At 33.3% G+C, this 15,407-nt stretch overlaps 1 protein-coding gene across 35 annotated transcripts in view; it reads right to left on the bottom strand.

Moving 5' to 3' along the window:
* Ppfia2 (PPFI scaffold protein A2) overlaps nucleotides 1–15,407 on the bottom strand; it is a 440,250-nt gene that overhangs the window by 72,804 nt on the left and 352,039 nt on the right. For all 35 annotated transcript variants that reach the window (XM_078053063.1, XM_078053070.1, XM_078053068.1 and 32 more), the window contains 5 exons: nucleotides 11,161–11,296; nucleotides 8,991–9,211; nucleotides 6,669–6,906; nucleotides 3,270–3,299; nucleotides 83–213 (listed from right to left, as the gene is read on the bottom strand). In XM_078053063.1, the coding sequence (XP_077909189.1) occupies nucleotides 83–213; nucleotides 3,270–3,299; nucleotides 6,669–6,906; nucleotides 8,991–9,211; nucleotides 11,161–11,296 (756 nt within the window). The remainder of the gene's footprint in view (nucleotides 1–82; nucleotides 214–3,269; nucleotides 3,300–6,668; nucleotides 6,907–8,990; nucleotides 9,212–11,160; nucleotides 11,297–15,407) is intronic.

The raw sequence follows: 15,407 nt of genomic DNA, 5'->3' as shown, positions 1-15,407 counted from the left end.
TAGCAATCTATTTGCCAGTACTGATGGAAAAGGGACATTTTTGGAAGAGCATTTGATGGGCAGTATACTCAGACTGTCTTACCTCCGGGCATCATTGTGGTAGGAAGAAGGGAGGGTGTGAGTCATCCGGATGGCTCTGGGTGTAGGGGGAGGAGAAGTCTCACATTTAATTGTTGCCTTATCCTCCCGACCATCTTCTTCCACAACTGCAATCTAGAAGCAAAAACAGTACATTAATATGAATAATTTCTAAATTTCAACTGAAATGGATACATATGAAGAACCATTCAGGCACAGCTTTGAGAAATTCTAACAGAAATACTTGGAGCATGTTTTACATGTATCAATCTATACTCTTAAAGAGGATAATTTTCATACTTATTTGAAAGTAAAGACACTATAATTAAAAACTCATAGAATTTCCAGAATTTCAAAAAAAAAAAAAAGAAAGAAAAAAATCATGGACCCATTACACCAAAGCATTTTATAAAAAGTAATACATACCATAGATTAATATATGATAACCACAGAAAAGTTATTCTGGAATCTATTTTATCATGTCAGAGTATATGCTCTTTACAAAAAAAAGGTATTGAGCACATATCCGAGCAAATTTACAAAAGTAAAAAAGCATTATGCATAGTCAGATTATCATAACAAAGACACTTTTAAGTGGGGATTTTTGAAAGGAGCAGACAAGTTGGCAAAATATAATTTTATCAGATAAAGTGTTTTACATTAGCCAACTTAATAAAATGCCTTCTTAGAGTTTTTTTAAAAAAATGGTTAGCAATTTAGAAGAAAAACTTTTTCAAGAGATACTAATAAAAGGTAAGAAAATAATTCTTACAAATTGTTTCATTTCACTACTAGTGAAAGGAAAATTGGAAGATATAGAAAGCAAAAGCAGCCAGGATGAGAGGGATTTCTTTAAAGAACAATAAAGTTCAGAATTCAGAACAATTCAGGATGTCATCAGTTTTATCAGAGATATATTGCAATAAAAAAGAAATTTCCAACAATCCAGTCAATTTTAAAGAAATATTATTTTACATGCTTTACTTTTAATGGCACTAATGTAATATACATATCCATATAGAGATCAAGAATATAAAAAATACAGCTAAAATATAGACAGTTCTAAAAGCTCTGATGAAAAATGTTTCTCAGTATGACTCAGTTTTAGGCTAAAACAAAAATTTTAAAGCTGCATTCTGGGAAAATACTTTGTTTCTACATGAAGCTGTTATGCTATTATGCATAAACTTATTTATACATGATAAAGACCCTAGGCACTGGAGGAACATAATGAAGTTGTTCATCAGGTCTGTCATTATCAAGAGGCCAGATTGCTCTTTTTACTTTAGGTGGGCATCTTACTGTGAGTCCCTATCTCGATGCAACTAGCATAAGGCCACCAGAAGAATCTGCTATCAACACAATGCCATTTCTATGGAAGATCCTTTCTAAATCCACATCCCATCTAAACACTTTAAGCATGTTTCATTACTCTTCCTAATATGTATTGGTGTTATCATAGTTATGTGATGTAACGATTCTTGTCTACAATTGTTGTTGTTGTTAAGCACAATTACTTGTGCTTTCAGACTTCTGTTCCTGAAACACTTTTTTATAAAATACCCTCCCTTTTCATTGCCAAACTATACCCTTCCTAAAGTCAGCTCTTAAAAACATCAGGCACAAACTGTTCCACTAAATAACACTTAGAGCTCACACTATACAAAAGGTGGAAGTAAAAGACTTCAGAATCAGTCAATAAGATGGAAGTGATAATACTCACCTTAATGCATTGTTTTGAAGTTTAGATGAAGCCCTTGTGTAACTCCTTGCCCTGATACTCAACCATTTTTAGTTTCTAGTTCTCTCCATGACCTTTCTTTCCAGTCACGACTTTACTCTTTTAATTCCATGAGACTGCATTGCTATTCAAGACCTTCTATCTGATCTTTATTTATTTCTTACACCCACTCAATTCCTTTACATCACCTTTTCAGATTTCTTTCTATAGTCACAAAGTTCATTTGTAAAGTGGTGGAGGAAGTCAAGGAGTAATAAAGACTCTCTCCAGGGTAAATCTGATGATTGAGAACCATCTGGGGGTGTCTTCTTCTGGAGGAAGATAGATAATAACTCAGGAAAAGAACAGTAAATTTCGTTCATCTAAGCTATGTAAGGACAACATGGGTTCCTTTGATTTGATGATGATGACCAAGTTCTCTGGTTTCAGGAGTTTCGGCATATACTGAGTACTCTGTCATGAAGATACTGAGTAATGATTCATGCACTGGAAAGCAAGTTTGGGTATTTGAAACTTCTCCATCTGATATCTAGTGACTAAAAGCTATGCTGACCTAAATTATCTAATAGGAAGCCCTGTTATGAGTTAGAATTGGCATCTATTTTGCTTCCTATATCCTGTACTTATTCTCCTGATTTCATTCTGAGCAGGAAAGCCTTGTTTTTATTCACCTCCTGTTTTTCTGTATCCTTGATGCTCTGCATCTGGAGAGACTGCTCCTTCCAGTGCTTACTAATTCCTAGAGATAGCAAACCACATCCTGGAAGAGAGCCTTTCCTATGCAAGTATGCAAAGGCTCAACTCAGATCCCTCTACTGTCTCCTAAAGCTGGTTCCCAAGCTCCAGGAGCAGTATTCTTCTGCCCTAATTACCCAGCTCCAGGCAGAGACCAGAAGTCCCTAGACCCAGAGCCAGCCTAAGCTACTTAAACATCAGCCCTAAACCTGCTTGCCCTGCCTTTCCTTCCCTTTCCGGAAGATAGCTCAAAAAGGCCCCTTCCCAAGCTTTCTCCTCACTCCTGCCAATCCCAGTGCTTTCTGAGGACATGGAATGCCCACTTCTCTTGGGTAATGTAACAAACTAATATGTTTTCTTTGGCAGTTGCCTCCTCATCTGTTTGCCTCAATTTTCATAATAATGAAATAAACACTTTAAAACAATGAGCATTTATTTAGTATTGATATTAAAATATCTAACTGTATCATCAGCAGTTTAAGCATTCAGTGGAAAATCAGGAGACCAAGTCCTCATAAATCTAATCATTGTTCCTAAAGCATAAACGATCTTATTTTTGATACCTCACTTCCTATGATCATATTTACACAATACAATAATAACTCTTAAATACTTTCAATATTTTTATGTTAACAAAATCTTTGGGGGATATATTATTTTAAAGCTTTTATAAAAAAGTAATATTCAATGAGCAACCACGTAAAAGTTACAGTACCTTTCTCCGGTGTTTCCTTAGATCACTTGGCTGCGATTGGCAGTAATAAAAGCAACATAAAATAGAACTAATTAATGACTACCATTGACCATGTTACAAGTTTACATAATATCTAGTATCTATAATTTATCTATCATTTCTTTTCTTTACTCCATGCTATCCTAAATAGGTGTTTTTTAAATTATTATAGAAATATTCGTCCTCCTTGATGGTTACTTGAGAGAAGAAACCTCTCATGGATAGGGGAAGGTCTCCATGACACAGCCATGTTTACCTGTGTTGTGTGCATTGCATATTAGACACACACAGTGGAGAACATAAAGCACAGAGGAAGACAATCTAGCAGTCAGAAACAAAATATGACACTATACCAATCCAAGAAAATATGGACCAGAATGAAGATCTAATACACATATATAGAATTTATAAACTCCCTATTGCTCTATCCATGAAGAACTTTGGGTGTCTTTTGCACAAGTATTCTGCTCTGAAGGATCTTAAATTTCCTGGAATCCTAACAAACTTCCCCACACCATACATGCTAAAGGCTCTGGCCTCAGCATAACATGCCACAGGGTATACTGCTTTCTTGTCAATGCTCTTGTACAGAATTTAAAAAGAAAAAGTTCCTTTTTTATAATTCCAGGTGAGCTTTACTTACTATTTTTTGTTAATTTTTTATACGTAAGTAAAAACATCTTTATTAAACTATTCCATTTTGCTTTCTATTTTTGTTGCTAGTAGAATACATGTTAACTTTATCGTATTGAGTAGTCTAGATATTGCTAGCATGTTATTCTTGTCTATGGATTTGTGTGAGGTAAGAGGTAAAGGTAAATACAAGTACACTTTATTATCAGGATTAAGAAGCAATGTTGGCAAGGTATCATGCCATGCAGTAATTAACGTGGTGTTTTTTTTCAGTCTCTTGTTTTCCGTCCATAAAATTTCTAGTCTTCCTCTTAATATTCAAACATGAATTATATCCAATGAAATTATTTTTCTATTAATATTTTCTAAAGAAAACCTAACTGTCCTTCATTATAAGAATATAAATTTGGTGACAGGGTTTCATTGGGTATCAAAGACTTCTAAGAATTCCTTTCTTGCTTTCTTGACTAAGAAAAACTCAAGAAAATTTCTTGATTCCTTTAACCTTCAGGAAATGCCATAAATATTTTTTTTAAATTCTAATTGTAGTGTAATAATGGTCACTTACTGGTTTTTATTTATGATTATCTACTCAAGAAAATGCATGAAAGCACTGGCATATTTTTCATATGCCCCAAAATCCAAACAATTTTAATTGCACTATTTATTATTATAAAAATAGAATTATTAAGGGCTACAATGTTTATATTTTAAAAAATACTTAAAGGGCAAAATAAATATGTTGTAAAAATATAGGGAAATATTAGTACAGAAACCATCAAAGTATAACAGCCTCAAATGCTGACTAAATTGGGTTCTGTTGCCCCAAATTCTTATAGTAGCTTTGGTAATAAGTCAGTCATTAATATTATGTAGTACATATTACATTTGCAGAAACCAAGGCAGAGATGATAACATTTTAGTTAATAAGAGAGATGTTTCCTGGTTTTCCAAAATAAGCTGACTATAATGTGGCTTATAGGTGTACCAATTAGGATACATTAGTATATGAACTCCAAGTTTGTACTGTATAGAGGTCAGTTCTGATTAGTTGGTCATTATTGGATTATTGTCAATTCTGATAATGAGCACAAAATGGAAGACTCACCTGTAAAATTGAGGACAAAGATACCTAAAATAATATATATATAACTAATATCTATGTTTGTATATATAATATGTAAAAAACATTTTTAAAAGATGAAGTAAAATTTTCTGAATAGTAAATATTTACTTGTAAGAGTGTTCTCCCTAGGGTGAGAAAAAAGGTATAATAAACACACACCCATATACACACATATATGTAGATTTATATAAATTAATTCTAATAATTAAAAATAATTTTCATAATTTATTAACTAGATCACACACTGCTTCAAAATATTTAAGATGGAATTTAGACAATGAATTAAATTTCTTTATTCAAATATATATGTGCACATATATAGAAATATATAATTGAACACATAGATATGGGCTTTGTGGACTTTTATAGTACTTTGCAGCCTTCTGATCACAAACACTACATATCCTCTATATCTTTCTGTAATATCACTGATTTTTCTCTATTTACTGTATTTATGCTTTTACTTCCATAGATTGTTCAAAATATTTTAATCTTTCATTGCTGTCATTTCAAATATTTCTAGGTAATTACAGAATTTTTAAAAAAGCAAAAAAAAAAAAAAAGAAAAGAAACAAGGATAACTAGGCATGGTGGCACACACCTGTAATCCTAGCGGCTCAGGAGGCTGAGGCAGGAGGATCACAAGTTCAAAGCAAGACTAAGCTACTTAGTGAGGCTGTAAGCAACTTAGCAAGCCTCTGTCTTAAAATAAAACATAAAAATGGGCTGGGGATGTGGTTTGGTGGTTAAGCACCCCTGGGTTCAATCCCTGTATGGAAAAACCAAGACCAACCAACCAAACAACAACAACAACAAAAAAAAACCCCAACAATTATGCTTTTGAGTTAGACATATTTGAGGAAAGCTCCAATTCCACTCATGAGCGGTGCTGAATATGGTCAATTTTACTCATCTTCTCAAGCTTCAGCTACCTCTGCTCTCTGTTGAGACCATGCTCCATGATGGTAGTGCTCTCATGAGAACTGAATGACTAAACATCTTGTTATTCCATAGTCATTCCAACCATAGTTTACAGAGGCCTTACTATAATACTTTTATCATGTGGCACTTTGATTTTTTCCTCAATTTTTTTTTCACGGATTTCCTAGTTTAGGCTTCCACATTTTATCTCTGAATATAAAAATAAATTAAAAAAAACTAAAGAATAACCGACATCATCTGATAAAGATGAGAACTTGGTGCTATTGATTTTTATGGCTCTGAAGCCATTATAATTGTATTGAAGCCATTGTAATATATGTGTTTTGCTATTTTCTATTTTTAAAAGCCCACCCAGTCTAAATTTATTGCATCAATATGACATCAGTAAAAATTCACTTATTGATTTAAATCATTCACTTTTCTCATGTGATATTCAGATCCCTGACTGTCCACGGGCTTACAGATTGACTTTAAGAAAATTGCAGCATCTGTTTGGATACTGTCTCCACCATTTGTAATGGAATTAGTAATTATGCCTACCACATAGGGTTGTTGTGGGAAAAAAGAAATAAACCATAAAATTCATAGAAAGTCCTTAGATGAGAGCAAACACCTAAGGTGTTTTAGCTAATGCATCATTAATCTTAACAGGGACGAAATTTCTGTATATATCATCATACCAGTGTCATGACTCCCATCCTGTCCATTTCTCTGGCTGGGCTTCTAGGGGTGAGCTTTGGCGTTGAGTGTCCACTCGGGGGAGATGAACTGGCCAGTGATGAAGCTGTAACAGAGGCAGTGATAGAGGTACCTGGGTGGACCCTAGCCAAATTCAGGCCCTCCAGGCTCACACTGGCCACTCTATTCTCAATTTCTTCAGCACGTAACTCTGTAGATTCCTTTTCTTCCTGAATCAGCCTAAAAGATACAGTTTAATTTTGATCTATTATATACTGCTAACATGGCAACCAGAATTCACATAAAAATCAATTAAAAAGTACTTCAAATATTTTATATCGAATCTAGTACTTACATCTCATTTTTCTGCTATAGGCAGTACAAACTTAGTAAATGCTAGAAGCATCTTGACCTCAGTTTAGAAAACCATTTCTTTCAAAGGATATCTAATTCGTAGCCACTTTCAGTTTGACCATTTTCTACTACCACTTGTTAAAACTCTTTTGAAACTTTACAACCTGGTAATATCTACCACTTATTCTAATATTATATCTGATCTCAAGTAACAATTAAAAACACATAGAAATCCAGATATCAGCAGCATTTCATTGAGCTTCCACCCAATGAAAAATTTAATTAATAGCATCTTTAATAAATGTTAATTTATAATTATCATATAGCTGAATAAAACCCAGAGTCTTCTTAAGACATTAATACTTATTTAGTTAAGTATCTTTTAAATAAATAACATGCAATTTAATAACAGTTAATCAAATAGCATAGTACAACATCATTAGTACATAAAACATACTCCAAAGGAAAATCTTCCCCTCTCCCCCCAAAAAAGACATTTTGTACTTCTAGTGTACTTGTTATTTAAAAATGACTCCTGCAGAAATTTCTTTTGATAAGGAGCAACATGTTTCTGCTGTAGAAATAAATTTTAATCATTTATTCTGGAAATTCTGTTAATTGTAAAGGTGAGCCAAGCCTAAAGGATGTTGAGTAAGAGGTAGATGAAAACTTAATCCAATAGGAAATCATTTGTAGCTAGGCGGTCAGTTTGTTTAAAAAGTAAATGACAATCTGTTAATATTTGGAGTCCTGATATAAATATGAAAAGTAAAGAAAACAATAACAGCAAATTAGATTCCCCTTAGAGTGTTCCTCAGGAACCATGTAGAAGAATGAAAGGATAAATCCTACAAAAGTAAGACAGGCAGAAGAGTAGCCAAAGGGATGGGAGGGGAAGGAGGGGGCATGCAGGTAGAAATGAGGGTGTAATGAAATGAACATCATTACTCTAAGAACAGGTATGAAGACACGAATGGTGTGAATCTACTTTGTATACAACCAGAGGCATTAAAAATTGTGTTTTATATGTGTAATATGAATTATAATGCATTCTGATGTCATATATAACAAGTTAGAATAAAAAATTTTAAAAAAAGAAAAAGAAAAGGAGTGTAGTGGTAAGTGGTTGTGAACTACCTGGATTCCTTCTTTTAAGGGAATCAATGAGCGGTGAACAAGTCTGAAAAGATGCTTTTTTTTTAATGACTAAATTGGTTTTTGAAAGAAGAAAGACTATAAACAGAGATAAATTCTGGTTGGAGTTAGCAGCTTACCAGTATATATCAAGGAGACTATTTCTGTTGAAAGTTGTTATGTAATAAAATTTCATGTGTTTTTCAATACTCTTTCAAATAAGCAACTATATGAACCTATGCTCTTAGTTAATATAGACTAAGATTGTTGCAGAGATTTACCATCCCAATTTCAGAGAGGTAACAGTCTCTGGAAAATAAATAGATTGTTAGTGAGGGTGTTTATATATATATAGAAAAGGTGGGGCAGAAGGCCTGGCAGTCAGTATAGGTAATGAATGATGGGGGTTGCAAAGATGAGTGCTGGTTATCACAAAAAAAAAAAAAAATACAAGGGTAGCTACCACCTCTGAGGATCTCACTCCCCAACACAAACTATTACCTCTTGTGTTTCTCCTTCTTTCCCTGAGGCACATACATGGAGAAAAAAGAGAAGGTGTGGGGATTCCAGGGTCAATAAAAGAGCAATACACAACTATTCCCCTGGACATCCAGCTTTGGGCTCCACTTCTCTTCAGAAGTCTGTCCTTGTCCTTTTCTTAAATAAGAAATTACTTTCTGCTCTTGCCTTTGCATTTCTACTGTTCAACACCGGGGGAACAAGGATTGATTCCAATTTCCAAGACCGGTATCAATGCCTCTGATTTGAGATCCATTTCTGCAGTATTAAGGTCTTCTATCCTCATGAAACAAATGATCAGTACTAATTGAACTCACCTGATTTCTTTGTTAATTGCATCCAATTGTTCCTGAAGCATCATAGCTAGAGTCTGGGCATCAGAATGACCACTTGGAGAGAGAAGATCCATTGAGCTAAAAATTGTTTCTCTGTCATCATCATCAATATCAGACATTTCAGTGTCACTTTCAAATGGATGGCTGCTTAGTACTCCTATTTGCTGCGTTCTGTTCCATTCATGATCCCCAAGTGATTTAACCTAAATGGTTTACAAACAGTGGAGAATATTTATCATTTGTCTCATTTTTTAAAGTACTAATATGAAAAATACCAACAAAAGCATGCCAGCTTTTAGAGCTGACCTGGGAAAAGCATAACCAACTATTCACCTTCCAATTTATTGGTTCTATAAAATAGTGTTGTGATTACATAATCACAACAATAAAAACTAACTTCTTAAAAAAATACTCTGGGGCCTATCCCTTATGTACTTAATCTTGTCTTCCTTTGTTTATGTATTTATTTTGACATTTGAAATAATGACAGGTATTCATTTTCAGCATAAATATCAATATTTTCATAGGAATAGAGATAGTGAACTTCCATGTTATCGATAATCCAGTCACCTAACCCTTACCTTTCATAGTAACAATTACTGTAAAGTATCTTCATTTCCAACACTTTGCCTATTTCTAAATACAGCGATCACTATTTTCTTGTACTCAAGAGTTAGCATTTCTGATACTCATTGCTCTGAGGCCACTGATATTATATAACAAATTATATAAGAATTGTCTCTTTGGAACTCGCATAGGTGCTAACAAAACATTAATAGAATATTGCATAAGGGCTAATTTCATCTCCACTACTCTGGTCACTTGAACACCTTGATTTTTTAAACCCAAGGCATGCTAATTTATATGGCTTATATTTTTGTAAATTAATATAATGAAGCCTACCCTTGAAAGAGAGTTTTGAGTAACCAGTACGCAGATGGTTTTCAAACTGTGATCTGAAGGTATGAGGGGGTTGCAAATAAGGGATATGCCCTGGAGTATTTTTTTTAAGAAGTTAGTTTTTATTGTTGTGATCATGCAACAGGAGCTTTATGGAGGACCACATGATATTTCCCAGAGTATTAAGAATTGAGGACCTGAATCAGCATTTACTTTACAGATTGTTTTAGTTTCAAAGAGTACGAATTGTCACATACTAGTAAGAAAAGAACTGATATGAACTTAATTTTGTCTTGATTTGTTTATGTATTTATTCATACATTCAATAGATATCGGATACCTACTGTGATGGATTAATTTCTACATGGTATATTGGTGGCAGTTAAAAACCAAAAGGTATTAAGGAACTGTGTACAAATAAGGACAAATGAATAGTATTTTGAATACATGAAAGTAGGGGAATAAACTCAACTTCAGGTACCAAGGAACAGTATTATCTTCTATAAAGCTCAACTCTATTACTTACACAAAAAGCATAGCTTAAAATTTTTGAGTTATTGGGGATGTGGTTATCACTCAATGGTAGAGCATTTGCCTGGCATATGTGAGTCACTGGGTTTGATCCTCAGCACCACATAAAAATAAATAGATAAAATAAAGGTATTGTGTTCACCTACAACTGAAAAAAAATTTAAATTAAGTTATTGACAGAATAAAAGGCCCATAGGACAGTTTTTCATTAACACTTTGGGTGTACATTTCTTTGTACATTTTCCACCAATGATTTTTAATATAGTAATTTTCATTAAAATGTTTGATTAATTTGAATTAAAAATATGAACACTACTGCTTACTTGTTTAAAACTTAAGTTCATTTGTTTGGGAGTATAGTGTAAAGATATATAGTGCATGGTTTTTGAAACTGGGCAAGTATAGGCTCAAGCTTTAACTCTAGTAATATTTGTGTAAAGTTGAACATTTAATCTTTCAGAGCTTCCACATTTTTATGTCTGAAATTGTATAAAGTATTACTCACTTCCTAATGTCCTACAGGTAAGAACATGAGACTTGCTTAGCTCAATTCCTGATACCTAGCAGAGGCTTTATGTTAGTTATAAATTTAAAAATATTTCATACTTTGTGCCTGAAATGAATAAAATTAGGTTCAATTGTTTTAGTGTTAAAATGATATCCAATATGGAATCATGTTTTTAAATTAAAATGATAAAAAATTTGAAGTACGGTGATTAACCTTTGGCTCATCTCTTCTCACACCCACGCGGCCTCTCCTTGCTCTTCTTATTACTTTAGTTGTTCTGTAATCAGACTGGCTGTCCACTAGGGATCCTACTGAATACCGCAACTCAGCTGAGGTGTCTAGATGAGTTCTGGAGAAATGGAAAAAAAAAATATGCCATATATCCAATCTTAAAAATTAAACATACCAGCAAATAACTGCTGCTTAATTGGCAATAAAGCATTAAACCCTGAAGGATATAAACCCCAGAAGAAGCTGATGAACTGTCATGCTTTTAGGCATGTCAGACACCTTTAGAGGTTTATATTAGAAGTTCCAGTCTCAGGACCATCCCTGAAGGTCAAGGCCATTTTTTCTCCTTTAAGAATATACTTTCAACTTGTTGTTTATTATCATTTTCAAATGTGATAGTACAACGAAACATGTTAACATTCATAATCAAGATCCATTGCACTAAAAGGAACAATTCTATGTAGTTTCTGCTCTTTAGTGGATATCTCAGTATTTCTCATTCATTACCACACTTGTTTTAAATGTTTCTCAGCAACATATCTCAAAACTTTTGGGGCCCCAGAACCTTCTCAATTTTAAGAATTTCAGAGACATTCACTCATACATTCTCTATTTTTCAATTTAGAGAAACAATGAAATACTTAAAACAAGATTGATACAAGGTTAATCATTTGTTAAAAATAAAATAGGGAGTACCACTAGGACAGTTTGTTATCATTCATAAAATATTATTACAAAAGAAGTAAGAAAATGCTTTTAGTAAGCACAGTTGATAGTACAATTTGCTTAGAGATGAAACAGTTGGAAGATTCCAATTGGAAAATATCATCACACTGGTTTTCAATAAACATGGTAATAAAGTACACTGTAATCAATATGCTGAACTGGTTCTTACAGCACATTATTCACATAGATTTACAGCAAATTCAGTTTATTGCCATAATAATGATGATGATTATTACAGCATCTTCATTTGTTCTATAAAATGAAATAACAGATCCATCATCAGTAGGAAATAGACTTAACGCTGTGCATTCCGTGGAAATTGGGGCTCCCACTGACTGACTACACATCCTCTTAGTTCTGTTTTTGAATAAAAACAAGCATTTCTGAATATCTGGCAAGATTTGAAAAGGTTTGTTGAAGTCTGGATCTTTACAACAGTGGGAGATGCTAGCCTAGCTTAAGAGAGACCTTGTTTTGCCAAATGGGAAACTATAGCAAATGAACTAAGGAATCATCCCTCAAATAGTTACTATTTCTATAGCAATCAAATTGAAAATTAAGTAAACTTGATTTATAGTGGATATGTCATATCCAAACATTAATCAACCCAGTAATACTAGAAATGCACAACTACAACTTTCAGTGTATTGGAGAGAGGCTCTAAGTTTATGAAAACCGAGAAAGATTTTTCTTTTGTTTGTTTTTGATCTCCATTTTTTTTTTTTTGGCCTGGGAGGGTGTGCCCAGTACTTTATAAACATCTAGTAAGATAGTAATGAATGCAACTATAATAAAGTCCTAAACTTTCTAGCTCAGAACGATGTAGGTCTCTTTCATCTGGGGCTGCTTATGTTAACGGCCCTCTGGGATTCAGAGTGGAGCTTCTAACATTGTAATTCATCATGCTAGCAGGAGTTTTCCCTCTCAATGCCAAATAAACATGGAATGAAACAGAACTAGCACAATAATACCCTACTTAAAAATCATCAAACTCCTTTTAAAAACATTTTATTGGTTCTTCTTAGATACACATGACAGTAGAGTCTATTCTGATGTATTTATATAAACATGGAGTATATCTTATTCTAATTAGGATCCCAGTCTTGTGAATGTACATGATATTGACATTCACTGTGGTGTATCCATATATGTACATAGGAAATTGATGTCAGATTTATTCTACGTCTTTTCTATTTCTATCCCCCCTCCCTTTCCTTCCTTCCCTTTTTAATAATCCATATAATATCTTCATTATCTGGGCCCTTCCTACTTTGCAGCATCACTTTTAGCTACTGTCTGTTTACCTTCCATCCTGTTGAACTGATTTTAATTCAGCTCCTTCCATAACTCACTCTTCATTTCATTGAACATGCTTTTTTTTTTTTTTTTTTCCCCTCCTGGAAACAGTCTCCTAACGCATTTATATGGATAGCATTCTGCAAATCTCAGCATACAAGTACTATTTCCTTACATTGTACAACTCCAGTCCATAAATTAGTATTTCTGGGTTTTCTATCTGGAACATGTGTTCTCCATCACCACTGTATCTCCAACACATCTAAAAAGTACTCTCCTGTAATTCTTGCATATAATCTCATTATATAACTCCATAAATAAACCAGATATGAATTTTCTTAGAGAATGCCTCTTACCTATCCCTCTGCTTTCTAAAGCATCCTCTATTGTCCTTTCTAATTACCCATATCCTACCCTTTATTTAGATTTGAGCCAAACCATGCCTCCTCTTGTCATTCCGAGACAAACATTATTTTCTTAGATGTGATACTAGTAGAAACTACTACCGTTATTCACCAGTAGCTCCTCTCTTCTCAACCTCCCTTCTATAAGATCAAACACTAGTATACTGAGTACTATGTATCTTCTATTTTACATATAAATTTAATTACATTCCTTCAAAAGCAAGGATATTCAATAAAAATACTGGTTAATAAACATTCAGTTATGCTATAACTTCTTTTAGTTTAACTATCTTAATCATTCCTACAATAACTCTATAATTGTGATATGATTTATTATTTATAGCCCCATTTGCTCACTTGTGTCATTTTATTGAACAGCCTGTAAGATAATTATGAAAATATCAATCATGTATATTTATGTAATATATGTGTGTGTATAATATATATATTCAGTTAGAATCTTATTAAGAAAAAAATGGGTTTTCCAAAATCAAACAGCTAATAATTGTCTGTCTGAAATTTAGGAATGTGGGTCATTTTACTCTGATTCTAGTGTTTTTTCCACTACCATCTGCTGCATCAGAGAATATTTGTTCTGCATGGGTCCCTTGACCCTTAATTGTAGGTAAATGTCACCTTGTTAGCCACAAAAACTCACTGCAGTGACAAAGTCCTAGAATTCAACTCTAGATTTCTACAAGTCTGTTTCAGACATAAGTCCAAAAAGACAAGAAAATGCCAATTTGATGCTATTAGAATATAACTAATTTGTTGGTTAGATAATACTTAGTCTTTGATATTTTATCAGCTCTTTTCCTTCTTCATCATCATTATCACCACCCATACCATATGAATACATATAATTTAATTAATAATTCCAGTTTGAATGAAAATCAAAAAGTAAGAAAAATTATCAGAATTTTTAAAAATAAGCATGATTTTCTAAATTAATGACTTACATGTTTGAAAGTTCTTTGAATGTCATTGTGCCTGCAGAACTCTTTTTTTCATACTAAACTGAAGAGATACTCAAATATTACACATATTTTTTGTTTCTACTTTCATTGAGAAGAATATAAAATTCTTTAGGGTTATTTTTCACTTGGATTTTTATCTGATTACTGAAACATGCTTTACTAGATATTCATTCATTTATTCATTAAACAGTATTTATTGAGAGCATGCTACATGCCAGGACATGTTTTAGGTGCTGAGATTACAATAGTTATTGAAAACAGATACACATTTCTGCTTTTGAGGAGTTGACATTCTTTAGATGGACACACTACTAATGAAAATGTTCTCTTAGAAGTCTGTGGTTGTCAAATTTGCAAACAATTGGTATTATTCTGCATTGTCTAGCAAAATAGAGGATTAAATGTGTGGAGCAGAGTTTCTTACCAACTTAAATAAAAGGCCTTAAGCATAAGAGAAATCAGTGTGTAAGTTATTAACATGTACATCTATCAACCTGTGTCACTATTCAGCCAAGGGTTTTGCTTCTTTCTTTACAATGAAGTTGTGATTGAAAATAACCGAGTATGGATAAGTTCATTTTACATATGTAATTTTTTTCTTGCCTTTTAATTTTTAACTACTCTAACAAAATAGAAGCTAAGTGGCCATGGTCACTGATATTTGTTCCCTCACATTAAGCCTTGAACATACTTCTGCATGTTTCCACATTGAACACATGTAGAAAAAGGGACTGGTGCCTTCTCTTAGAATGTAATGTAATCTCTGTATGTAGTAATCCTAGTGGCTCAGGAGGCTGAAGCAGGAGGATCATGAGTTCAAACCAGC

Source organism: Ictidomys tridecemlineatus, chromosome 6 (assembly GCF_052094955.1).
Source record: "Ictidomys tridecemlineatus isolate mIctTri1 chromosome 6, mIctTri1.hap1, whole genome shotgun sequence".
In the NCBI taxonomy this organism is placed as follows: Eukaryota; Metazoa; Chordata; class Mammalia; order Rodentia; family Sciuridae; genus Ictidomys; species Ictidomys tridecemlineatus.
Note: the sequence above shows the minus strand (reverse complement) of the source record. Positions and strands in the feature narration are given on the sequence as shown.